Source organism: Heliangelus exortis, chromosome 11 (assembly GCF_036169615.1).
Source record: "Heliangelus exortis chromosome 11, bHelExo1.hap1, whole genome shotgun sequence".
Taxonomy (NCBI): Eukaryota; Metazoa; Chordata; class Aves; order Apodiformes; family Trochilidae; genus Heliangelus; species Heliangelus exortis.
The window spans coordinates 7,692,213-7,718,360 of record NC_092432.1 but is presented as its reverse complement, the minus strand read 5'-3'; the positions used below and the strand labels follow the sequence as shown (position 1 = coordinate 7,718,360).

The 26,148-nt window shown below is 48.8% G+C and overlaps 1 protein-coding gene across 4 annotated transcripts in view; it reads left to right on the top strand.

Moving 5' to 3' along the window:
• NTRK3 (neurotrophic receptor tyrosine kinase 3) overlaps positions 1–26,148 on the top strand; it is a 206,342-nt gene that overhangs the window by 15,293 nt on the left and 164,901 nt on the right. For all 4 annotated transcript variants that reach the window (XM_071754307.1, XM_071754306.1, XM_071754305.1 and 1 more), the window contains 2 exons: positions 17,295–17,369; positions 18,655–18,726. In XM_071754307.1, the coding sequence (XP_071610408.1) occupies positions 17,341–17,369; positions 18,655–18,726 (101 nt within the window). In that variant the 5' untranslated portion in view covers positions 17,295–17,340. The remainder of the gene's footprint in view (positions 1–17,294; positions 17,370–18,654; positions 18,727–26,148) is intronic.

Sequence of the window (26,148 nt, the reverse complement as noted above, 5' to 3'; positions counted from 1 at the left end):
ATTAAAAAAAAAAAAAAAAACATCAGGAATGTGACTTCGGTTTGAGGTACCTTGTTATAGGAATATTGACAAAGTAGAGAGAGTTCAGAAGCAAGCAAAGGGGGGGAAGAATTACCATCCGAGGGGCAGATTACCCTGGCAGGGGGGAGGGTGTTGAGAAAGTCCCAGGGCTGGAGGCATTTTGGGGAGGAGCAGGTGGTGTCCTCTGGGGCCATATAAGAGGAATGTTTGTTGGAGCTGTTGTTGGGACCTGGCAGCGGTCACCTCTGCGCCTTCGCCCCCGTGCAGTGGAGAATCTCTGAGCTGCCCATTTCTTGGCCCTTTTCAGATATTATTGAATAAGCAGGGGAAAATATTCACCGTGACTGTCAGAAAGAACATCCCTGGGCGGGGCAGCTGGGCACGTTTCCTTGGGGAAAATCTTGAATCTCAGAGCAAACAGTAGATGGCCCAGGGTGCTGTGGGTCAGTGGGTGGGCATGTTTCTGGGTCGTGGGCTTGGGTAGGAAGCCAAGAAGTGATTGTAGCTGCCTTCTGCAATATCTCTGTTGCCTGTAGGCATTTATTTATCATCAGAGAAAAAGCTGGGAAACTGCTGGTGGCGGCTGGAGTGCAGATATGTCCCTGAGGGAGAATGGCTGAGCCCCAGAATGTTTAAAATCTCCTGAAGGGATGGTGGTCCTCCTGGTCACATTGTAAGGTAGGGCAAGATACCTTGATGCCCTTTGCAGAATGTTATGTGAGAGGTTGAGCCTTGTCTGTAGAGGTCAGGAAGGATAAGGTCTTCCAGCAATTTCATCCATGGAGGTGTCTGGCTGGCTGGCATAATGAGGTCTTGGAGTCCTTTAGCATTTTTTGGGGGGTCTGGAAGACATGCTGAGTGTATGGAGGCTTTTGACACAACTGTGATCCCACAAGGAGAGGAAACACACGTGTCCATCAGGGATGGCTCTTTTAGATCAGCGGGGTGCTCCCAGGGCCATTGCCCCCCACAGCCAGTGGGATGGCTTGGGTGAGCCAGACCTTTCCTTTCGGCTTTTAAAAAAATTCCGTGCATTTTGATTCAGATCCAAAGAAACCTTCAGTACAGGAAAGGCAGCTTGCTAATAGGGACAGTGCTTTACCCTGCACTGCACTGGTGAGCCAGGGTGGTGGAGCAGAAGTTACCTGGCCTGAACCAGAGTTAAGGAGAAATCTGTGGAGCCAGGCTGGCAAGGGCTTCTAGAAGATGGGGTGGGCTTGTGTTGGTGTCCTGGTCTCTCTGGGGGATCACAGGATGTCTTCACCACCACCATGATCCTTCAAGTATTTCCCCTTTGAATTGCTGTCATCCCAAGGCTGCTGGGGGTGGGAGGAGCGGCGGTAGGATGGGGCTGAACCAGACAAGGTTTGGGAGGTATTTTTAGCTGTTCTAATTGTGGCAAATAAATGCCATTCTTACTTGTTGGGATTGAGCTAAGGCTAAATCACAACTAGTTCTAATGATGATAATTACCGGATTTCAATATTTATAGAAATGGGTGCTTCCTTCGTATCAGCGGCTGCTGCTGTGCTCTCACCTTCACAGATCGAAACCTTGGCTCATTATCACTGCAGCTATTTATTTAGTTGCACATTTTTAACTCGCAGATGGGAAAGTATGAGAGATCTGAAATTATATGGCCCTGCTGGGGATATTGTAGTCTTTGGGCAGAAGCTGTGGGATGAATAGGGAAGCATCTCCCAAGGACCTTCTGGCTGGAATCTTGCTTTTTTTGAGCACCCTTGAGAGATGTACTCAGTTTTGCAAGCTTGCTTGTGTCTACCAGGGCTTGGCCGCTGATGGGTGGAGGTGGCTGTGCATATTTCTGCATGTGTTAGAATCATGGATCTGATTGTGGTGTGTGCCAAAACACGCCCATGCTGAAACTGGGACAGAGCTTACAGGTGAGATGACATGGATGGCTTGAGTCCTGTAACACTGGACTTGGAGCAGCTTGTGGAAGGGGATCTGGGAATTTCTTGCCTGCTGCAGAAGCAGCTGCTGGAGGTCTTGATTCATTAGTGTCCCTTTTCAGCCTGGTACTGCAGAAGGGGTGGACACCTTTTGGAACATGTGGGTGCCCATTCCCCACTCTAGGGATGGGTGTGCAGACCTCCCTGGGCTGTATCAATCCAGTCTCACTGGGTTGATCCCAGTCTGTGGATCCTCACAGGCATCCAGACCTATGCACCCATCGGGTCTGAGACACTATCCTTGGGCAAGGTGTGGAAAAGATTCACTTACTCATTTTGCTATCTCTCCAGTGCCATATAAGCTGTATTGATAAATTAATCTTGTATTGTTGTGACTAAACAGCCCTGCAATTTCTTACTCTGTGCAGTCTAATCTGTCTTGACAGCTGTATCATTAGTTTATATTTGTTGTAATCTTATTCTCTGTCTTGGCTGTGGGGAGTTTTTATTTGAGGCACTGTGCTGCTATGCAGGTCCTGGGCACAGCTGGTGGCTCTCAGCCCTGGGCATCTTGGGGTGCTGTGGGTACCCAGGCAGCCACTTGGGTGCCCTCCCCTGGAACCAGCCCCAAAATTCTTTTGGTGCCATCTAGTAGCATCATTCATATGGTACCAGCATCCCCTAGGGCTGACCCAGCCTTGCTGAAGCATCCCTGAGGCTGAGGTTTTGATGGGGATGTGCTTGGATTGGGGCAAAGACAGTGAAAAGGTGGATGTTGGGAGATGTGCATCTTAGGGCATCTTGAAAAGCTTGCTGTGTGTTGAGGGCTGAGTTGTTTTCTTCGTATGTGGTTGAGTGTTCTGCATGGTATGGTCCCTGCTCCATTCCTGAGGGTGGCTTTTGGTCACGAGGGGAAAAGGACTGTGGGAGCATGGGCTACCATCACCCAGGCCTTTGGAGATGCTGCATGAGGGATAGTGATGCTCACCAGTGGTGCTTTTATTGGTGTAGCATCATGAGATGGAGGTGACAGTGTCACTGGTGGCACCCAGAGCTCAAGCTTGGATTTGCTGTCCTTGGTCCAAGTGGGGCCAACTCTGGCCTCTCTGTTGCTCTTGCAGAGAGACCCTTTGCTTTGCAGGTGGCTTTGCATGCAGCTTCTAAAAATAGCTCCCCAGAACTGTGGAGCAAAATGTGGGCTGCTGTAATGAGATTTCTACCAGTAGGGAGCAAAGAGATTTGTGTGTTCCCTGGGTATGGGACAAAATGGTGGAGCTGGGAAGGATTTTGGCTTCTGCTTTGTGCTTTAGGTCTTGAATCTGCTAAATCTGGATGGGAAGGGACAATTGCTGGAGTGCAGGCTCCTGTTTGCAGTATCTATGACCAAGCCTGGATGGCTCAATAACAGCTCAAGCTTGTGCAGAAGGTGGGATGTGCTGTGTGACAGCCCCAGCCACTTCATGTAGGGCTTGGGGAGGAGGATGGTGAAGCCTGGTGAGATTTGCACAGTGCTAACAACATTGAATGTAGGAAAATCTCTGCTCTAGGAGACAAATGGTGGGGAAACATCTGTAGCAGGCTCCTTGCCTGGCATGTAGTGATGCTGTGAGAGGATTTTCACGTGTGGTGTTCCAGGATGAGTGCTGACAAGGGTCTGGTGATTGACTATCCACCACAGAGCTCAGAAGCTCATTGCTGTGGCAAGAGGATGTATCAGGATTAAGTTGCCATTTGTGAAGTGATCTCTGGGGATGACTGGGGACAGCCCTCGGTAGTGGTAGTGTTTGAATCCTGCAGCTGGGAGAGTCTCCTGCTGTCACTGCTTGGGGAGCTGTTGTTTGTCATGGGATGCAGCTGGTGACAAGGTGATGGACACTAGCAGCTTGAATACAGCCACTCAGCATGGCTGGAGGCAGGAGGTGGCGTGCAAACCCTGGTTGTGCTCCATGCTGTTCACAGGGTGTCGTGTCCTCTCTCCCAAATGCCTTGGGGTGATGGACACACCACCTTATGACAGATGCTACCTCTGCCAGCATGGTGGTAGCCCCTCCATCTGCACTGAGAACTGCTGGCCTGCTGTCCCCTCCTGTGGAGAAGATGCTCTTCCCACTTGGCTGATCTCCAGTGCCTGGGGACCTTGCTCTAACCTCTCATAGTAAAGGATGATCCTTCGCCTGCCAGTGTTTTACACAAGGAATCTGCTCAGAGTGTAAAAAGCTGCCTGGTCTGCAGCCACAGCTCTCGGGTGGGAGAGGGGCACTCAGTGGGTCCTTCTACAGGTCCAATCTACTCATGGTCTTTTGGGGAAAGATTCTCCCTCTGCTTTCCAGCCCCTTCACAGCACTTGCTGTGTTCACCCTGCTTGCTTATTAGATTACAGGTGTGGGAGTACAGAGAGAGGGGGGCAGTGGCCTCCCTGGAGGGGAACTTTGAACTGGTGGCAAGATCAGTGACAAATCTCAGGTCTGTTCCTGCTACCCTTGTCTGTGGCCACCTCCTACTTACAGCAAGGGTAGTGCTGGGGGGCGACTGTCTTTTTGCTGTTTATAACCCTCTCATCCCTTAGCCAGCATGAAGATGGCTTGATTTTTTTTTTTTTCTTGGTGAACTGCAGGTGCCTTGACTCCCAGGTGGGTCTTTCTCACCTGTAGGTGCCAAGTGCTTCTTAAAGCTTAGGGGTGCAGGTTGGCGTAATCTCCAGTGCTGCCAAATCCTAGGCACTGGTGTCAACTGGGAGCCAGAGGGAGTTTGGGCTGGTACTGTGACTCTCCACCCATACTGATGAGAGTATTTCCATAGCAACTGCAGGCTTTTTTTCACAGGGGAGATAGGGGAAAGATGTGAAAAATCAAAACCAAGCCAGCTGAAAACTGGCACGAGCAGAAGCTGTTGATCTCTGTGTGGGGTCTCCAGGGGACTCTGTCTTGTCCTGACCCAGGAGGGGTCTCCTGGGTGGGTGTATTTGTGTGGGACCTTGTGGCCAGGATGTCTGCAGGCAACCCTGATGGTCTCACCAGCTGGAATATGGCAGGGGGAGCTGGGGAGGGCTGGGATGCCCCTGTGGGGCAGCTGGGCTGGGAAAGGGCAGTGCTGTAGGGGGTTGGTGTGTGCTGTGGCTCCTGGGGAGCATGCAGAGGTTGATGTCCCAAGCTGGTGGCATTGCTATGCTCACTGCTGGTGTGGTGATTCCTGTGGTGCTGTGTTAACTCTGGTGGGAGTCAATAATGCCTTTCACCTGCCCCTGTTTTCCCCAAGGGTCCAGAGTCCCAGAAGAAGGACCTGAAGCATCTGCCCTTGGGCATCCCAGCACAGCTTTTGCTCTGTCTTTCCCTCTGCCCTCATCCTGCTTCCTTCTCCTTGATTTTCTGCCCTTGCTGGGAGCCAAGGAAACAGCTCGAAGGGCTGTAAATGATGATATTGGGGCAGAAAGCTTAGAGAGGCACGAGCCTGGCACTGTGTTGCTGTGTGTGCTGGCCCAGAGGCTGAATGTCAGCCTTGGCATTGCAGCAGGAGGGACTGGAGAGCAGCTTCACCCAGCGCTGGTGGGGGTTATCTGTGGTTTTATGTGGGTTTGGAGTTGGGGGCTGCCAAGTGAGGCTTTGGACAGGTCTGCTGACAGCCTGGTGAGACCAAATGTGTCTTGGGGACTGGTGGGCATCCTGCAAGCTCAGTGCAAGGCTGGTGCAGGGAACCTGTGGGTGAAGACATATTGATGGGCTGATACCAACCATGTGGGTTGGTGACACCTTGTTCCAGCCTTCCTGGTTGCAGTGGAGGGTGGGGAAAGAAGACAGCCCTTCTCTGTCCCATCACAATATCCACAGAGGGAGAAGGCATCCAGTAGGGCTGTCCCCCTCCAGCTGCCATCCCTGGTAAGCCCCAGCCTGGCACATGGCATGAGGTCTTGGTCCCCAGCTGCTGCAGGCTGTGAATGAGCCAGCCTGCTCCCCAGAGAGCTGCTGGGGCTGGCAGCAGACAATGTCTGTATTCTTTGTGCAGAATGAACTTCCCTTCACTGATAACCCTCTGGGCTGGTGTATTTTGCTCTGAGGTCGGGCTGATGCTGAGACCCTCCTGCCTCTCCAGCTGGCCAGGAGCAGGAACAAAGTTTGAGTGATTCTCTGAAAAGAAAAAAAAATATTCAACAACAACAAAATCTCCAAGAAAGCATTTGTCCTGTGGTCTTTTCACTGGATTTGAAATTGATCTGTGACCCTAAACGGTGCCAAAAAAACGTGTCCCATTAAATCTTATCTGCAGCTCAAGTGGAGAAAGGCAGGCACTGTCAGGAGGTGCTTCCTCACTTGCTGCCTTTCTGCAATTACAGCTGAGCAGCACCTCTGGATCCCTCAAATGCTTCTGTGAGATTTTCTACCTGTCAGTCTAACACCAGCCTCTTGGGACTGCTTCTGAAAGAGGAAGCTTGTTTTCGGGAGCCACCAGATTATCAGGCTCATGTCTGTGCTTATGTATGGTATAACGGGACGTGGCCTGGGACTGTGGAGAGGGCACAGGTGTGGGCTGGATGTCCATCACTTGTCACTGCTGTGGCTTTAAACCTCAGCCCCTGGGGTGCAAAACACCAGGCCCTGGTGATGAAGAGCATCTGAAAATGGTGTGCTGAGCTTCTGCGAGTGCAGGGTGGGGATGCCAGTGCTGGGTTAATGAGTTGCCATGTGTTTGCCAGGTTGTAGTACCTCAGGGTGGGTGCTCCTGCCTTGCTCTTGGTGTAAAGCAAAACATATTTGACAGCCAGCACACATCAACAGCAGTGTGTTTGGAGAGTGTGAGCACGTGGATTTCACCCCACCTTTGGCCCTGGTGAAGGTGTCATCCATGGGAAGCAAAGGGCAGGGGCTTGGTTGGGGTTGCTGGTTTTGGAGTGCTCTCTGTTGAGGTGCCGGGTGAGCAGAAGCTTCACTGTAATCCACTTTGTACCTTTATCCAGAGGAACAGCAAACTGGGCTGTGATTTGGGACAAACCATCCCTAGGACTGCTGTTTGTGTGGCTGGATCGACTCAAACACAACAACCAGCCTGGTTAGCAGCATCTCTGGCTGTCAGAGCATCTTTTATAACATTTTTGCAGGGCTTTTTTCCACATTTGTATGAACAAAGTAGAGCACTGGGGCTTTTAAAGTGTCTGCTCCCTCCATGCTTGCTTTTCTTCCCTTCCCTGCCTCCTTCTGCCTGTCATGTTTATAGGTTTGCTTGGTGCTTTTTCCTTTTCTGAACTGCTGACTTGCCACAAAATATCTGCTGTCCTGGGAAGCCTCCAGCTCCCAGTCACTGTGTCTTGGTGCCTCTGCCCTGCTCCTGAGTGATGCTTCTGCTCTTACGCCTCTGCAGTAGGAGCAAGCTGGTGTCTAGGAAAAGCTTGAGGGGGGGGGGAAAGGAGAAAAAAATGTCTGGGGAGGTGGAACTGGGCTCTTCTGGTGGGTGCTGGTGAAGCCCCTCCATCGCTGCTGGGGAGGATAGGCAGGGATTTATTTGCACTACAGATACAAGGACCTGGCCTAAAATAAACTCTGTGGAGAGCTTCCCTTGTCCTTTGGCTTTATGGTGAGCAGAAAGACATTCTGAGCCATGGAGCTAAGGGGTCTCCAGCAGATCTCCTTGCAGGTTGGAGCTGCTCTGCCTGTGGTTATCCTGAGGGGAGCAGCTGGGAGCCTGGCCTACAGCCAGCCCAGCTGGGCATTGCTGCCCGCTCCTCCGAGCTCCATAAACATCTGAGGAGCCAAAATGCTGGAGGATCAAAGTTCAGGCTCCATGGGAGCTGTTTGGGAAAGCAAACACTTCATGGGAGCAGGGTCTGAGTCCAAGGAAGGTTGGCTGTTCCCTCCCCTCGCTGGGCCAGAGGCTTTCCTGGTGTTTGGGGTGTGTGGAAAAGCTGGGAATGGGATGAGCTGTGGTACAGGGTGGCGAAGCTGCGTGGGAGCAGAGGAGGATAAAATGGGATGTAGGACTGAGGGAGGATGCTGGATTTGGCTGCTAACAAGTTGTGACCCTGCAGAAGCAGAGGGACTTTTGGCACTTGCAGCTTGTGGCTCCAAGCTCTGGTTCTGAGCTGGTTTTGGGACCCAGGCACGGGAGCAGTGGGAAGATCTGCCCAAAAAATGTGCAGCTACACATCTGAAAGAGGATTTGAGATGTAGCTGGTGTGGATCTAAAAAGCTTCTGAATTTAGACTCCTGTGGAGGCTGTGGTTTTAGAAAACATGTCTGTGGATTTGGGTTGTGGGTGGCAGTGGGCAGGGCCAGGAAAGGCAGCAGGTCCAGATTGAGGACCTCAGCCCCCTCGTGCCACAGTATTGGTGCAGCCCCATGCCCAGCTCTGGTTTCCACTCTCGCTCCTTCATCCTCATTCCTAGTACTGTGTATCACAGTAAAAGCCAGGTCGTGGGAGACTTTATTTTCTCCTTTTCCTCCTCCATCCATTTTCCTGTCTTCAAGCACAGCGTGAAGTGCAAAGCACACATGTGGCTGGCTGTGCTCCCCTTCCAGTCCTAGCTGAGATAATACAGTTTACCAGGACCTTGTCTTGCCCATCACCTGTGCCTTTTTGTGGGGCTCTTTTCCACCACACTCTCTTTGGCACTACTCTGTACCAAGAGGTATCCCTGCCAAGCAGAACTCTAGCAAATCCTCTACCTTTAGTACATCTCCTTGCCTTGGAAATTTGTGTAGGCACTGTGCTCTCTGGGAGAGAAACACAGCTGCCTTTGGAGCAGAGCTTTGCAATTCTGCCTGCATGAACTTATAGATATATATAGATATACTTTTTAATTTCTGAAGAGCCCTGGACCTGTTCAGAGATAGGAATATGAGAAAATCTGACCCCCAGCTTGAAGTTGCAGGGAGGGTTTAATAAGGCAGGCTATGATTGCTGAAGCTGTTTTTGACCAGGGTGATGCTTCCTCTGTAGAATGCTGTTTGACCACAAAGCACTTCACAGTTCTGGCTCTCACTGTTGATGAAACCCTATGGGTAAAGCATCCTTCCCTTTGGAATGGCAGTTCCCTGTAAAGGGGCAGCTCTTCTGGTCTCCTGCACCCTATGAAGCAAAGGGCACTGCCTCACCTTGGAGTCTGATGCTCAGTACAAACCTCCCAGGGGGAATTTGATTCTCTCCTTTTGGGTTTCCCTCTCATACCAGCCTGCTGCATGAGAGATGTGGTGTGGTCAGGCACCTGCAGGTTGGTATTAGTGGTCCTGAGTGGGAGCCTCTGCTCAACATACTCCAGATCAGTGTCTAATGATGGGAAGCACCTCTCCAGGACAGAGAACTGGTTTCGTAGGTTGTCCTGCCATGAAAGAAATCCCCTTTTGAGGAAATTACATTGCTTTTGAGTCTGATATCTAGAGGAAAAGGAGACCAAGCTACAGCTGATACTGCAGGTGTGGGGTGAACATTCACTCAAGCTGATGCTTCACTCCAAGGCAGTTGCATATGTGTATTTATATCTGTGGGACTAAAATGCTTCTCTTGTCTTGTAATCTCTGATTCTGGGTGGTGTCTAAGGCTGTGCAAATGTCAGATCGTGACAGATAATAAATAAGAAAGAGATGGGGACAGAACCTGCAGCAGCTGGGGTGCGCTGAAGTGGAAGACAAGGAGCCAGGGCTGAGCCATGAGCCCAGCTCGTACACGGGGGGCTTTAGGGTCACCATTCCCCCAACCCTGCTCCCCATGCAGGAGATGTTTCAGCCCCTGAGAACTTCCTCCTGAATCTTTTGCACTGTTGCTCATCTCTGATAATTGAGTTTTCTTCAGCTCTGAAGTGATTTTGAATACCTTCGTTCTTGCTTGGGACCCCAGTGCTGGTTTCTCTTAGCACTAGCTGAGGAACCAGTCATGGGATATTATGGAGAGTATTTGCTTCCCACAGCACTGCTTCAGCTCTGCCATCTCATTTGGACCTTTTCTTTTTCTGAAAGTGAGTGACCGGGCTTTTTCTGCACTGTAAAAAACCTTGGATGTTGTGTACAGTGACAGGAACACAATACTTCCTTGTGCTGCAGCAAGCTGTCCATGCTGGGTCCAGGATGCCTGCTGTCCTCTAGTAGTACTGACACATTGTCCCTGGAAGGGATGCTCTCTGCTCTGTAAGTCACCAGGCAGAGCTGGTGTGGGATGTGACTGCTGCCCTGGGGTGAGCTGGAGGCTTGCAGAGATGGTAAGAGGGGAAATGAAACACAGGCACCCTGTGCCTCAGAGGTCTTGTGTCCTCAGGGACAAAAGTGAAGGGTGACATCCTGGTGGTGTTGGCACTGCTGTCTGTTTTTTACACACAGGCACTTTCCCCTCTCTTCTTTAGGTACAGCTCTTATACATCCTATGGGGGCCCGGCAGCTGTACTTAGTGGCAGTGCCTGGAAAAAAAGAAGTCTATTTCAGCAGAGCTGAAAGCTGTTTCTCAAGGTGTCTTCCCCAGTTGGGTGTCTTTATCTGTCAGTCTGTGTAGAGGACCATGTTCCTACAGTGCAGCTGTAGCAGCACTTCTGCACCTTGTGGTTGCTCCTGGCCAGCCGGGGGCCAGGCAGATGCTGTTGGGGTCAGTGTGAAGCTTGTCTGGGCACATGTGAAAGATGTGAAGGGCAATGTTCTTCTAAATGTGCTGTGAGTTTCTCATGGTGTGTAGCTGTTTGTGTCTTGACAGTCTTCCTGAAGAAACCCACACTGCAGTGGCTGGTGCATGGCTGTATTGCTCCCCCACCTGCCCAGCCAGTGAGGGACTGGGGCATTTTCTGTTGTCCAGACTTTCTGGAGGTGCCAGGTTGGATGTGGCTGGGTCCATGGGATGGGGAGTGTGCACATCCCTTTTGTAGCCTACACATATCCCTGTGTGGCCTCTGCCAGGGGAGCAGATCTCCTAGTGCCAAAGGAAGTGTGTTGCAGTGGTGTAGTTTATGATCCTTACCTTCACAAATCACAATTACACTATGGGGTTTTGCTCATAATTGTTTCTGCAAAGCTGCAGTTGTGCTCTCTCTCTCTCTCTCCTCCCACCTCTCCTTTTCCTACTGACCTCAAATTGTCCTTGATGATTCCAAGTTTGCTGCTTCTGGGTGACTTTTCTGTGTGCTTTTGGGAAGGGGAAGCCCACAGTTTAAATGGGAGAAATATTGCCCTCATAAGTCTTTATGCAGGTGTACTTGCCTTTAATGCTCAGTTACCAATTCACTTTTATAACTTCCATATTGAAGGAATCAAGTCCTTCATGTCTCCGGTTATTAAATGTATGTGATAAGTGCTTTATAATATTGTGAAAGATGGCTGATTCCTTAATGGTTTCCTCTGTCCTGTGTGGGTGGTGAAGGATGGATAAAAGGAGCTGGCAGTCCCCACTGTGCTTTGTCCTGGGATGTGGGACCTGCCCCATGAGTTTCCCAGTGTCCAGGGCTTTTCATCAACATTTAATGACTTCAAGTTTTGTCAGTGGAGATTTAGGTTGGATATTAGGAAATGTTTCTTCACTGAATGGATTGTCAGGCACTGGAACAGGCTGCCCAGGGAAGTGGTGGAGTCACCATCTCTGAAGGAATTTGAAATATGTGTAGATGGGATGCTGAGGGATGTGGTTTAGTGGTGGACTTGGCAGTGCTGGGTTAAAAGTTGGAGCTGATCTTAAAGACCTTTTCCAGCCAAAACAATTCTAGGATTCTATGACCTGCAGCACCTCTGTTAGGACGATGCAGATCTTACTGGTCAAAGGTTTTAAGAGAAATCTTCCACTTATTTCCCCATGCAGGCAAATTCATATTTGCATGGTCTGGAGCTGGCATGCCAGGAGGTTTGCTTGTCACGCTAAATGTGTCAGGTAATTGAAAGCTAACAGTTTTGCCTGCATCACAAGGTACAATATGCCTGGATGACAAATCCATTTTCCTGTTGCCCTACGAGAGTGAGGAGTCAAGTGCTCTGCTTGCCTTTCCTACATATATATATAGTAGAATGATAGAGCTGTGTGTGTGTCAGGGTGCTGCCTGCTTGCTGGAGTGCAATTTATTTGCTGCCCAGCATCCAAACCCAAGGGTGACACTTGCACAGTGTGTCATCCTAACAAGGACGTGTCATCTGCTCTGGCAGTGAATGGAGCTGATGGCATCCTGATGAAAAGTCACTCTCCCCTGGTCTGGGCTCAGTATATATTTAGGTAGCAGGACTGTACACATACTACATAATACATGGTGCTTATCAAGTGTCCTTTTTTAGCTATTGACCGCAGTGCTTGAAAACCTGAGAGAAATTAGATAAATATTATCCTTGTTGTATGAGGAGGGTGAAGGAAGGCCAGACACATTAAGTAGTCTCAAGCTAATCATTTGGTAAATTGGTGTAAGAGGCTGTTTCTCACCTCTGCCTCTTGAGTATGAGAGAAAATGAGCCTGGCTGTGTTTAAATCCCAGTGGGTATTCTAATCTCCCTTGCTGCACTGGCCCTGGGTTGGAGGGGGAACGCAGAGGGGGAGGGGGGGGAACTGCACAGGCTTGCTGTGTGGTTCCAAAAAGATGACACCAGCCTGTGGTGTCAAACACCACCTTGTATGGTGTCCTTTTGGGAATGAAAGGAACTGCCTTTCTCATAGGGTCAGGGGCTACTGGTCCCCTTCCAGCAAGGTCCTGGCATTTCCAGAGACCAGCTGGAACCTAAATGCTGTGACCTGGTGACTATATGGCCACCAACAAGATCCCAGATCTGTGTGTGTGATATGGGGACAAGGAAACCTGCCACCTTACTTGTGGTTTCACACAATGCCATGGGATCTGTGAGCAAGATATGATGGTCATGATCTGCACAGCTGGCAAACAGGGCTCCAAAAGCTTGGTGCTAGCTGGGACACAGTATGCAAGCTGTAGGTTGATCATTGGTCTGACTTCAGGGGTCTACAAGGCTTTCAACAAATTGTGAAGGCTTGGTTGTAGGTACAGGGAGGCTGAGATAGGGTGCAGGGTTAGCATTTGTTCAGCCTGACTCCCATCTTCCTTTGGAAACTGATTTCATCAGCAGAGAGATGACAGTGCTAAGAGATTAATATGGTGCTTCCTTACATCATTAGTGGCTTGTTTTTCTGGAGAAGACACAGTCTACTCCAGTTGTAGGTGAACAGCTCGAAAATGGAGAAGTGGTGGTGTGAGGTGTGGAAAGAGGAGATAGGAGATAACTGAGGTTCCTTGGAGGTGATACTGAGCCCTGCTTTCATTGAGGACACTGCCACAAAAGGAGGGAGCAAGCTCATGGGCTTTGCTCCTGGCACAGGCAATGGGAACACAAAGTGGGGTAAGGGTAGACAAGGGGAAGAGCTGCAGTAGCAAAACCAAGAGAGAATGAAATGCAGAGTGGGATGAACGCATATGAGTGGAGACTGCTCTGTGGTTTTGGTCACTCTTATTCAAGAAAAGGGATTTAAATAGGTTGGTGAAGAAAACAGAGAGCCATTTTCTATCACAATGGTCCTTCTTCCCTAGTTCACCAAGAGTACGCCCCAGTTCTGCTGGGTCTGAAACCAAAAGGAAAATAACCTCACCAGCAGGCCTCTGCCTGAGCAATAGATCTGAATCACTTCTGAGATGTGAGTTAGTATCTCTTCAGGGCACTTGAGACAATTTGCCTTGCACTTCACTGCTTGGTACAGACACAGTGCCTTAGAAGAGCTGGCCTTGTGTAGCTCATGAATGATAGCTGGCTGGGTCTGGCTTTTGCTTGTGAAGAAAGGAGAAGGAAATGCTGGGAAAGAAAAAGAGCTGCTTAAGCAAAGACAGTTTTGACAGAAGAGAAAAGGAATGTGAAATGCTTGCTGGTAAGAAATGAGAAGAGCAGGGGAATTTCTCCTTCAGCATTTCAGTGCTAGTTGGGTGGGCAGAGCACTCCCAAAGTGGACTTTGATCAATCTGTGAAAGGCATGGTACAGAGCACCTCTGCAGTGCAAGGAGACCTGGACCAGTGGGACCCTCCAAACAGACAAGTAGTATGAGAGAGAAGTGAGTATTTAAACAAGCATCCCCTTCCCACCATCTTCTCTTCAAAAAAAATTAAAAAAAAAAAAAAAAAGAAAGAAAAAGTGAGCAATCTTATCTGTGTTAGCATCTCATATGGTCTCAATTAGAGCTTGGAAATGAGTCCGGGTGGATGTGTATCTGGTGTGAACTTCAGAATTTGTCAAGTATGGTGTTGAGATTGAAGCTATTGAGTCTTACAGAAGAGCATCTTACCTTAGTAATAACTGAGGAATGCCCCAGCAATACATATTTAGGGATGTGTGCAGGGAGAAGGGAGTAACCCACCCACTGTAATTCATCCCTTGAAGGCTCACTGCAGAGAGCAGGGTAGGGCTGGGAATTGTCCCATTTGTATTTGGTGGGAACTCAGCACCCGTGTTCCTGCCAGGTCGATGAACCAAGGAAGAGAAGGGAAAGTCTCAGTCTCTGGCAGCTATTGGCAGGATATAAGATGTCTAGGGCAAGCAAAATCCTGGGATATAAGATGTCTAGGGCAAGCAAAATCCTGGAAGGAAAAGAGGGAGATCTAGTTGAGATGCTGAAGGATGTGAAGAGGGATATAAGTTTTAGAGGTGGAGTTTCTTTGCTTGGTTGGTTTGCTTTCCTGTGCAACCGCTGCCAATTTTGCAGTCACAGCTTGACTCCTTGAGCTTTCAGAATAAGATGCATTTCTGTTTTGTTTTTAAAGTGGATTCGGGTGAACCCAGCCAGCACAAAGTTATACTATGCTTTCCAAAGCAATAGGGAACAAAAGAAAATTATTTTCCTGGTGTATCTTCAGAGTGCCTGTGAACTGAGACTGATTTGCCACTTCTAGGAGCAAAGGTGCAGCTCCTGCTAAGTTGAAAAATCAGAGAAAAAAGATGAGCCATTTCTAGAGGTCCCTGAGATGGGAAGAGTCACTGTAGCTTAAAGGAGTCCCAAGTCCCTTGCTGACCTGTGTGCCTAATTCAAGATGATGCTATTTCCCTGGTTTCCACTCCACGTAAAGCAGCTGCTGGGTTGGGGGATTATCCTGTACGTAAGTGTGTGTGTATGTGTTTGTTTCCACTGTTGCTTCTCTTGTCTCTCCCTTTATGGGTGTTATGTGTCTAAGTTAAATAACATACCAAAGCGTATCTGGCTCGGGAAGCTCATGGGCTTTCTTTGGGAGCCTGGGACACAAGTTGAAGTTGTATGTATGGTTGTGTAATGTTTTTTTTGGGAGGGCTTGGCCATGACTGGGGGGGGGAGGGAGGTGCAAGCCCCCTGTCCCACAGTACTGAGTTATAAAGAAGTCATGGCTGTATGTGTCACTGGGAACAATAATGGTTTTTTTTTTTTCTTTTGCCTCTTCTAGAATGCTGCCCACATGGCTTTGAGTGTCAAGTCAAAAATAACCTTGACTTTTTTTAGCAAATACAATCAATAAAACAAGAGCCAATCTGGCCGCTGCCTCCTTCCCAGCTGTGGTTGCTCCATAGCTGCTGGCTCAGGGCTGCTCCATCCCTTGACATATGTCATTGATCAGATGCTGTAGCTCCAGCGTGCCCTGGTGGTAAATTCACATCATCCCATTCCTACTTCTTCCCTTGTTTCTTCCTTCTCTTGAAGGACTCTCTCATTTGGGTTGTAGGAAGCTTCAGCTTGTGTTTCTTACCTTGCTCATCCCTGCAATCTTGTGACCCAGGACCTGAGCTCGCAGTCCTGCCCTGTCTCAGAAAGCTTTCAGGCAAGCTGTTGGACCTTTTGACTGATGTCTCCAAGTCCAGAAGGGGGAGCCTTAGATGTTGGCAGGGAGTATGAAATGTCTGTGATAATGTCCTCTTCCTTGTTCTGTCTGGGACACAGGTGATCCAAGCTGATGAGCAGGTCATTGAGGAAGAGCTGTAACTTAAACTGTCATGTGGCAGCTGGTTGGGAGCTTGTGCTGTGTCCTTAGGCTAACCCCTCAGGGCAGGCAGGCAATTAGGGAACATGTGGAAAGCAGAGGTGACTCTTGCTGGTCTCTGCTTTTCTTGGATCTGCATGGTGAGAGCAGAAAAATATGCTTAGTTTTAGTTCAGTCTGTATTATTTTTTTTCTTGAGACAGATGCTATTTAGGATATGGCTCAAATAAGTCCATATTATACTGTCAGGCTAATTCATCTGTTCTTGTGCAAGCACAAGGCATAGTGAGTGCTGGAGGAGGATCATACAGCTCCTGTGACTGCTCTGGAAGTGGTCAAAGGTCTTTCTCCCACTTACCCTCTAGGCCACTGCAACCTTCTTGTCGTAGAGGGATGTTTCTCACCATTGGCATATCACCCCAACCCTGCATCACTTGGAAATGTTTCCCTTTCCAGGGCTGAGCCCAAAGCCAACTATTGCATTGAGGCAGATGTGAGCTGGGGTGCACGTGTTCATAAACTTCAAGGCTGGTCTGAGGGGAACAGCCAGATCTTTCTCCCAGTCAGTTCACTTTGAGACCATCTTGAAAATGTTGGTGCTTTCTGAGGGGAAGGTGTCTTCGCTCAGTCTGGGTGAGACCTTGAGCTGTCTGAGAACTGCCTTGGGGATGGGGACTGAGCTCCTTTCCCACTACACAGGGTTGCATCTTGTTAGCAGGGGACTGTGGCCACAGTAAGCTGACCACGCTGCCACCAGCATCACTCCTGTGCTGCTGGTAAGAGGGAACCCTGTTCTCTGAGGCTGTCCATCTGTCACCTTCCCCTGGCTCTTAATATTTACTGAATAATGATCCCACAGTGACAGATCTATTTCTGTTTTTGTTCTCTGTAACATACCTGCCAGAGAGCCCTGAGCGACTGAGGAATTCATAATAAAGGCAGTTGCCAAATCAGGTTTGGTGCACTCCTGCTAGCAGCACTTCCAGCCAGCCAGGACCAGGGCCCTGTTTGTCCACCCCTGTAAGGGATGGGATAAACATGACTTTATTCTTTCTATTTAGGCCTGTAGTTTTTGTTGTGAGGGTTTATTTGCTTTCACTTCTTTTGCATAAGCTGTCTCAGGTTGTGTCCTTGTGTTACTGATGTGCACAGTGAGGTGCAGAAAATAACTTTGCCAAAGTTGTTCCGTGGATTGGTTGCACGTTCATGTTTTGGTTTTTTTTTCCTAAAACACTGGGAAAACAGAGTAAAAACCAGCATTAGAGACTGCTTGTTTTGGCAGCATGGTGTGTGCCCTCTGTGTCTGAGGGTTTGGATGCTGAAGCCTGAGCAGGTCCGATCCCCAGACATGGTGCAAGAAGATTTTGGCTGATGGAAGGTGAGAAGATGTATGGTCTGGGTAGCAGGATGTCACATGCTCTCTCTGTGTGCTGTCCCCAGCATGGGCAGAGCAACCACCTGCCACAGCTGACCCTTTGCTTTTTTCTCCACAGACACATAGAGAACTGGAAGAACTTGCAGACACTGAATGCTGTCGACATGGAGCTGTACACAGGACTGCAGAGGCTGTGAGTATGCACTGAAAATTGGGGAGGAGAACAGCACTGGGCAGCCCCTTCCTTTGAGCAAAGATCTGTGGCTTCCCTCTATCCACAGTCTCCACACCCTAGTGTTTGTAGCCTGTTTTAGCTACAGACTCTGCTGCATTTTGCTGTGAAACTCTAGAATGGTTCTGAAGTGCTTTTTGGACCTTAGTGGGTCTGTGAGAAGAAAGATTGCTACTTCCTGACAGCTCTGTCAACACACATCATCCCTGACCTCTCTTCTCCCCTGCTGTTGTGGTTTGGGGCTCAGTGTGTTTTTCTCATTTCAGCCCCAAAATGTGTAATTCCAGCAGTCTCCACTCATCCCTCTGTGCTGGACTGTTGGTCCTCACTGCAGTTACCATCACAGTGGTGCTGCATGATAAGGGAATCCCATCTCCTGGCACAACCCTCTGAGCACCAGGAGAGGTCAATTTTGTGCATCATGAAGGTGTAACTGAGGTCCTTGAAACTGAAGGGACATGCCAGGCCCTTGGGAAGCTTGCCCAAGCTAGGATACCACATAGTCTCATAATTCTCCCTCCTGCATCCTCCTGGAGCTGGGGGTGCTATAGGTGCTGCTTGTGTGAGATGTACAGTGTTGGAGTGGGAATTTTAGACTAGGTGCAGCTTACCCATGGGCTGAGCAGTGGGGAACCAAACCACAGCAAGCTCTACTTTTTACACACACACCTTATAAGCAGACTGGTAGCTGTTCTCATCTCATCTAGGAAAGCAGCCATGGACTTGGGCATCCTTTTGTCTACAGCAGATGCTGATAAACCCCATTCCTAGTGCTGATACCACTTCTCCAAAATGGAGAAGAGGATTCATTCCTCCTTCAATGTCCATTCGTCCCTAAGCCAAATACTCACCATTCCTTATCAGAGCTGAAAACAGAAGAATTTTCTCGAGTTTGAGGGAGGGGGGCTGGTGGTGCTGGGGGTTAGGTTTGCTGTGGGAACAGGCAGTGCTGCTTGTGATGATGGAGAGGAGCAGGAGATGCTCCAGCCCCCCCCCCCCCCCAAGCCTTGATGGATGTGGGGGGAGAGTTTCACCCAGCAGCTGCTCTGTGCTGTCACCGTATCAGAGGAAGCTGCAAAGCTTCATTTCCTCTTTGCTGGTAACTCGTTGGGGCTGTCCAGGGAGATATGTGCTTTCTAGAGGGAATGTTGAGGTTCTCCCATCTCACCTCAGGTGCTGAGCAGAGGGTTTTAGAGCAGTGACTCCATCTTGACTCCAATTGCTGCCTTTCTGCTTCTCTTTGCAGGACAATCAGGAACTCAGGACTACGAAACATCCAGCCCCGCGCCTTTGCCAAGAACCCTCACCTGCGCTATATGTGAGTGCTGCTGGCTCTGCCACCTTTCCTCCTGCTCTCTATGGAAGGGGGATTCCCCAGAGTGGGACAGAGCAATGGAAGAGCAGGAGGATGCTGATGGGAAAAGCGACAGAGGTGATGGTCATGGGGGGGAGAAGGAAAACAGAGTAAAAACAGTGAAGTGAAGGCACAGGGTAAGGCAGTGGCCCCTATGCAAGATGGGGTGAGCTCCTGCTGGGCAGCTGATGGGTTTTGGTGTCCAATACCTGGCCTGGCTTTGATCACTGCTCTTCCAAGGGCTTGTTTCATTAGCAGCCTTGGGAGGCTAGCGCACGTTTCCCTTTCTGCAGAGTCTGGGAGGCAGCTGTGTCACCCAGCACATAGCCAGAGCCTGCCCTACTCGTTGGCTTTTTAACCAAAAGGTGCTTTTCCAGGACAAATCCTGGGGTGTGGGACTGTTGGCTCTGATCCCAACTACTGACTTCTTAAGCTGGCATGCAGAGCAGCTCTGGCACAGGAAAATCTGTGCCTCCAGAGAAACTGGAGGTCTGTTGTCATGGGACATTCTGTAAGTGTCCAGCTGCTGGGGCATTTTTATCCACCAGGTAGAGTCTCCCAGGGAATTCCTTCATCCTTGAGGTCAAGGGCACACATTTCTGGGTATGTATTTATTTTTCCCAAGGTGATAAAGCAAAGCCTGAATTTCAGACCAGCAGTGTCTGTGTCTGAGATCAAGTACCTCTCAGATATAAAAGATGAAAAATGGCTGGTGAGAGGCCCTGGCCTTGGGCACAAGGTGATGGGCTGGATGGGAGAGTGTATATATCCCTGCTTTTTTGGGAAACAAATGCCTAGTGGCTTCTTCCATGAAAAACAGACGTAGTGTGCATGGGTTTGTCTATGTCCATTGATATGGGCATGATCCTGCTGGAGAGAGACAGATGTGACCTGCAGAGCAAGATAGATTTGTCTTTTGATGTCTGGTCTGAGATGATGTGAACTGAAAAACCCCAAAAGCTTCCTTTTTGGAAAACCAGTTATAGTTGCTAAGTGACGGTAAATTACTTGCTAAATAGGAGATTTGCAGTACCAAAGGGCATGAATAGTTAAGGACCACTGAGCCTTTTTGAGTCTGAGGAAGTGCTGTTTTGTCATAAATGCTCAGTGCTGACCACTGGGATTTTCATGATTTCTGCCCTCTGTTATTTTGATTGGTAATTGTAGGCAATAGGTGGCAGGGCCTGCCGAGTAATGAGCTCAGTCGGTGCTCAGCCTCACTTGGGCCAGCCTTAACTGGGCACAGGTGAGGCTGAGCACCGACTGAGCTCATTACTCGGCAGGCCCTGCCACCTGTTGCCTACAGGTAATGTTTGTTTTGTGTTTTCTGTAGTTGTTTGTTACTGGGAAGCTTCTCTCTGAATACCTCTCCCAACTAATTTTTTTTAATGGGAGGTGGGGAGGAGAGTTGTTTTCCAGTTGTGTAGTAGCCATTTATATATCTAGCAGATAAAATGAGTAACATTCCTGATGAAATTAGCTGAATGTTGCCGGAGTTCAGAAGGCTATGAATGCTCATTTTGAGGCTGAATGTGTTGTTAATGTATACATATGCAATGGTTGCTGCTTCTCCCAAAAGTGTTTGGTTTCATCTTTTGAGATTACATTTGAAATTGGAAAAAAACAGAAGCCTCACATCAATCTTGTGTCAAGAGTTAAGATTGGTATGTGGTGATGAAATATGTGTTTGTTTACTGCTTAGGCCGTGCAAGATTGATCACATTCTTAACATCTTTTTTTTTCCTTTTTTTTTTTTTTCCTTGCCTTTTGAAGCTTGAGGCAAGCGAGTATATTATTTGATTGGTGTTTGCCAGTGGGTTTCGATGCTGTTCCTGAGACCTGGCAGCATGGATATTTGCAAGGTGGATGCCCCCCATGGCAGATGGAGACCTAGTGCTTATAGGGGTGGTGGCTGCCCCCAGAGGATTTTGGGCCATGGTGCTGCTGGTTTTGTTGTTTTTTGTTCTTCTGGGTTTTTTTAGGTTCTCTTTCCCTTTCAGGGGGCAGTGTGGTAGCTCCCCAGGCTTTGCACAGCCTGGCAGTGCCCTCTGCCTCCCAGAGAGCTTGGCTTGCCCAAAGCCTGGCATTTGCTGCAGCCACTGCACGTAGGAGCCAGGGATAAAGGGATTAATGGAAATGTCACCCTGCTGTAAGTCTTGAGCTGCCATAACGAAGGTACAGGAGTGACAGGAGTGAGCCAGGCTGTCCCAATCCCCCTGCAGCAGGACCAGCTGCAGGTGGATGGGTGCAGGGCTGGGGACCAGGGGATGGTTTGCTTAAGGCTTGTTGGATTACTGCTACACGATGTTGGTGCCTCCTTGGTTTTTCTTCTTCTTTACTGGCTGTTTGGATGCTTGCAAGTTGAGTCAACAAGGTGGCAAATATGTCTAGTAAACGTCAGGGAGGGCTGGCACAGGGTGGTGGGAACCCTGGGCTGGATCTATGCAGGATGCTTCCAGCTGGGTCTGAGCAACACTAGACATCTTTCCACATGAAGTTCCTGTACAAATTGTGAGAACGAAAAATCTGTTTTTTACCCCTTTCCTTGCCCATCCTGGGTTAATTCCTGCCCTTCTGCTGAACTGAATTTTTTCCCTCATCATTTTTTGCCTCTCACCAAGGATTCCTCCTCTTAGATGGTCCAGATAGCTCTGCCTTCTCCCAGCAGCTTTTATTTCTGGCCCTTCCTCTGTGCCACACACTTGTCTTCAGACTCCAGCTGTGCAATCACAGGCAGATCACTTATCCTGGCTCTAATTGCAGGAGCTGAAGTTTGTGGGGGGTTTGCTTAAGATAATGGTTCTGGATGAGATTTGGCTTGTTTTTATAGCCCCTTCCCCATTACAGAGTCAGGGAAGAAAGGTGAGCAGCTCATGAAGGCTGTTTTCAGCATTCATGCTTGGGTGATAGACCCTCAAAGTACTCTGAAGTACAGCCTGGAAGGATCATGCCTGTCCTTTAAGGTTTGAAATTTTCTGTATAGATGTAAAGGCCTTGAGGCCAACCTAATCAGTGGAGGAGCAGTGGGTGATGGGGAACCAGAGGTGTGAATTTAGAAAGAGCTTTGTATCCCTCTGCCTTCTTTTTGAATCAGGAGATTTAGGGCTCTGATCTGACCTGGATATCATCCAGTGTCATCATGTGCCCTCACTGAAAGTCTTCTCACTAGGCAAAATTGCCCTGATGGGTTTCTGGTCCCATTTCTGTGCAGCTTTGGCATCCCTTTGGCTAATAAAGGGGATAGTCCCAGAGAACACCATGCGCTGGATGCAGGGACAAGGACGTCTAGGGTATGGAAAACTGAGCTCTTGTAGCCAAGATTTATGGAAGTTAGTTCTAGCAAGTCATGCACCTTCTCCTCCACAAGCATTTTTGTCTTTGTGATCCTGTCTTTTCCTTCCAAAAAATGAGGATTTGGGAAGTGCGAGGTGCTGACAGGATGTGCAGGGACCTGCTTTGCTTGGTGAAAGACTGAGCTGATGGATTTATGGACTTGTTTTCACACCTGAGCTGTGGGTAATCTGGAGCCTCTCAGAACCTCTTCTGTGTTGTTTTCTGAGGATGAAGTTGGTTTTGGTGTCTGGGGTTGGGTTCATGGCAGTTGTGCACTGTTAAATGAACTGGTACCCTGGTACTGGATGTAGTTTGTAGCTTTGAGAGGGGGGCTCCCAGAGATGTGTTATGGTTTTAGGCTTTGACAGGAAAGAAACTGGGCTGCACGCCCCGAAAATTGAGGTAGCTGAGGCAGCACAAGGTTGTTGAGTTGCTCTCTGCCCTTTTTAGTGATGTTTCAGGACAGCACTCAAAGCCCTCCAGCAAATGAGGCCTGTGTGCTTTTGAAGGGCTGGAGGCAACCATCTTGCAAGGCTGGCAAAGTTCACCTTTTTTTCTCTGTGTCTGGGAGCTTGATCCAGTTCTTACGCCAAATAAAGAAATAAACAAAATATTAGAGGCTGAATTATTGTAAGTGTAACACTGCTCCCTCTCAGTCATGGCTTGAGGGTCATTTTTCCCTGCTTTGTATTTAATGATATATTGCCTTGCATTGAAGAGCCATTCTTCTACACAAAGCAGGGTTAAACTCTCTCTCTTTTGCACTATTCCTGTAACTAGCTTTAGGTCCTGTGACTGTCTGCAACCCTCTGCTTGATTCTGGCTGTCCTATTACCCTTTCTTCTCCTTCTTGATGATTTCTCCCTGCTTTGTCCTTTCATCACTGCACTGTTGTCATCCCCATCCTGGCAGTCTCCTCCTAACCCAATCTGTCAAGTGTTAATTGCTCTTGATTTGCCATCCATGCTCTCAAGGCAGTGCAGCCTAATAAGCCCATGTATATCAGCTGGGGCACAGTATATGACTACATGTAAGCTCCTTGCTTTCTGGGAGGGTAAAGTAAAAGGCATTTACCTAAAGCACCTCCTTGATAGTTTATTTTATTTTGCTTTTGGAAAGACCTAAATAGGAACTGAATTTCTCCATAAAGACAGGCAAAATAAAGTTTGAGGAAGATGTAAACAGCCTTTAATTTTTGTTAGGTGAATGTTCCTTTGCTGTCCCTAACTCGGGAATCAGCCTGGGTACACTTTGATTCCCATTTGTACTGTAACGATATTGCTGCTCCAGGTCCTTCTAGGAGCAAACATCTATGCTGTGATTTACTCAGGGAGGCATTTCCTCCCTGTGTCTCTGGTTTTTCTGTAAAATGCTGGGCATGCTTATAGTGCAGTCACTAAAATAAACAGCAATAACATCTTGGCTTCCACCAATGTGCCTGTTCTGCCCCCCTGGAAGCTGGTGTAGTGCAGGTTCTTGCTGATATGCTAATCAGCAGTGGTGGTTTGATGACATGTTTATTCCCAGTTGTTTCCACAGGTGACTGATAAGCAGTTGGGGGCAGTTATTCCTTTTTTTTTTTTTTTTCTGCAGCAGCTAGGTCCTGTATTTTACTAGTCATTGTGCACAAGGCCAGAGGAAGAACCACGTTGCTTGTAGGACTGTGGCTTCCCTTCAGGCTGGGTTGAAATAATTTGACCTGCATTCAGAGGGCTGGGTGACTAATTTGTGGCTGCAGGTTGCTTCACTTGCCTGTGGAAAGGGTTTATTGTACTGTAGTGGGAGGTGGAGCTGTGAGGTTGTGACTGATGTACTCTAGTGGGGCCTGAGGAAAGAAAAAAATACCTTTCCAACTCAATCACCGTGCATCTTGCAACAAGACTTGTCCTGCATCATTTCCTCATCTGAAAATCTGGAATAATATTTATTTTCTCTGCTTTTATTTGATCTATTTGTAGCATAACACCTTCTATGGTTTCTAGCAAAGTCTGGCCTTCGATTGTGGGATGCTGTTGTAATGTAAGATGACATGATAATGCCATCACAAATATTTGTTGCCTGCTCAGATTCTTATATTTTGCCTGTCACTCTGCTACCTGGGCTCATAGGATTTTGCTGTGGCTTTGTCTCTCCTTCCTTCCTTTGATACACTGAGATGTTCTTTCCAGCTGCATTGTGTGCCTATGAGACTTTTTCCCCTTTCTGAAGTTTGATAAATGGTCTTTTGGCAGATCTGTGAAATAGACAACTGTGTTTTTGCAAAGGTCCTAGTTTTTCACCTCCCCTCTTTAAAGAAGGCTGCAGATAGTGCTGGGGATGTTCTGAATGAGGCTGTTCCTGAGGGTGTGTGTGTGTGTGTGTGAGTGTCTTTTTACAAGCTTTTTTTTCAGGATTAGAGTAAAATGTGAACTTCAGACAAGTTTTTGGGGTCTGCTTCTATGTTACATAGTCATTGCTGTGCAACAACAGCCTAGTGGATGTTTTGTGATCTTCCCTTCAAAAAGAGGTCAAACTTTCCTCTCAGATGTGATCCTGAAGATGAGGAGTAGTCATGTCTTGGTTAAACCTCATCATGTATCCAAGATCCCCAGCAGTGCAGAATGAGCTGATTTCTGGGGATTTGGGCATTACAAGGACTGGATCTTGTTCCCAGGCTTCTGAGATTACTGAAGCATGGTGTTACTCCAGAAACAGCCTCTGGCTGTCCTTTTATTTGCTCCCAGTTGGTTAGATGTGGTGCCAGACATGTCTTACCTGCCTATACCAGTGTGAGAGGTGTGCTGCAGAGGGAGAAGGACCCTTCCTGGGAGGGACATGAGGACATGGAAACCTGCTTGAAAGTTGTTGGAGGAGAGAGCAAATAATCAGGGCAGAATGAGTGAAAGCTGTGAATGCCCAAGTTATCTCACCTGGGATTTTTCTTTCCATGATACTGGTTTACCAACAGTATGATTGCAGAGTTGATTTTCCCTTTTTGGTATACCGGCAATAAGCACCAGGGCAGAAAAATGGAAACATTAAAATCATATGTTATTTGAGCAATAAGATACGACAGGGCATGACTGATGGGACATTAATTCACGATGGTGTGTGACTAGGCAAGAATTTAAATGTCAGAAGTTAGGCGCTTGTGTGTTTTATTGGAATTATTAAATTTTATTAGAAAACCGGGCAAGGGGCTGGAGTTTCCCACCAACCCCCTCCGTTCAATTGCATTTGTCAAATGATGATCTGTGAATTATGTCAGCTCCAGGAGACTGTGGGGTAATTACAAGGCTGCCAGTAAGAGCCGAGCCAGAGGTTTGTCTGCCCCAGGACCAGTGGGAAACCGTGTCTGTAGGCTTGCTGGTGGCCGGCTGTGTTTTCATGTCTGATGATTTCTCATGCCCAGACTTTCCCGGGAGCTCCCCAGGCAGCTCCGATGATGCCGGCACCCTGCGCCCCGCGCTTCAGCACCACGGACAAGGACGGTCCCTGCGCTGCCCCGCACCGCCCCGGTCCCTGCGCTGCCGGTCCGTGGTCCTGGCCTGCCTGCTCTGCCCTTTCTGCAGCCTTTGCCCTCTGGCTTCCAATCCAGATGCCCATCTTCTCGCTTCCAACTGTGCTTCCCCTCTTCCCAGCCTCCAACCCAGACCAGGCTGTCTGCCTGTGACTGAGTCTCACTGCCTCCCACCCTCCACATTTCCAGGCCCCTCTGCTTCCAGCCCAGTTCTCCCACCTCCTGCCTTTGCTGCCAGCAACCTAGAAGCAGCCCCAGCCCCCCTGCTCACAGCATGAGCTCTGGCCTCTAGCCTTGTCCAAGCTCCTTGACCCTCTCTGCTTGCAGCCTGGCTTCTGGCCCAGCCTCCCTGCCTGCACTGGGGCCTCCACTTCCCTGCCTTTTGCTCAGCCCCAACCTGCAGCTTGGCTTCCCTGCCTGCCTCTTGGAATAGCCTTGTTCTCCTTCGAGCCCCCGCTGAGCACCCTGGGGGCAGTGAGTGGAGCACTGGCTGGCTGCATGTGCAAGATGGATGAAGCCATCAGGCATGAGCCCACACTTGAGGGATGGTCAGC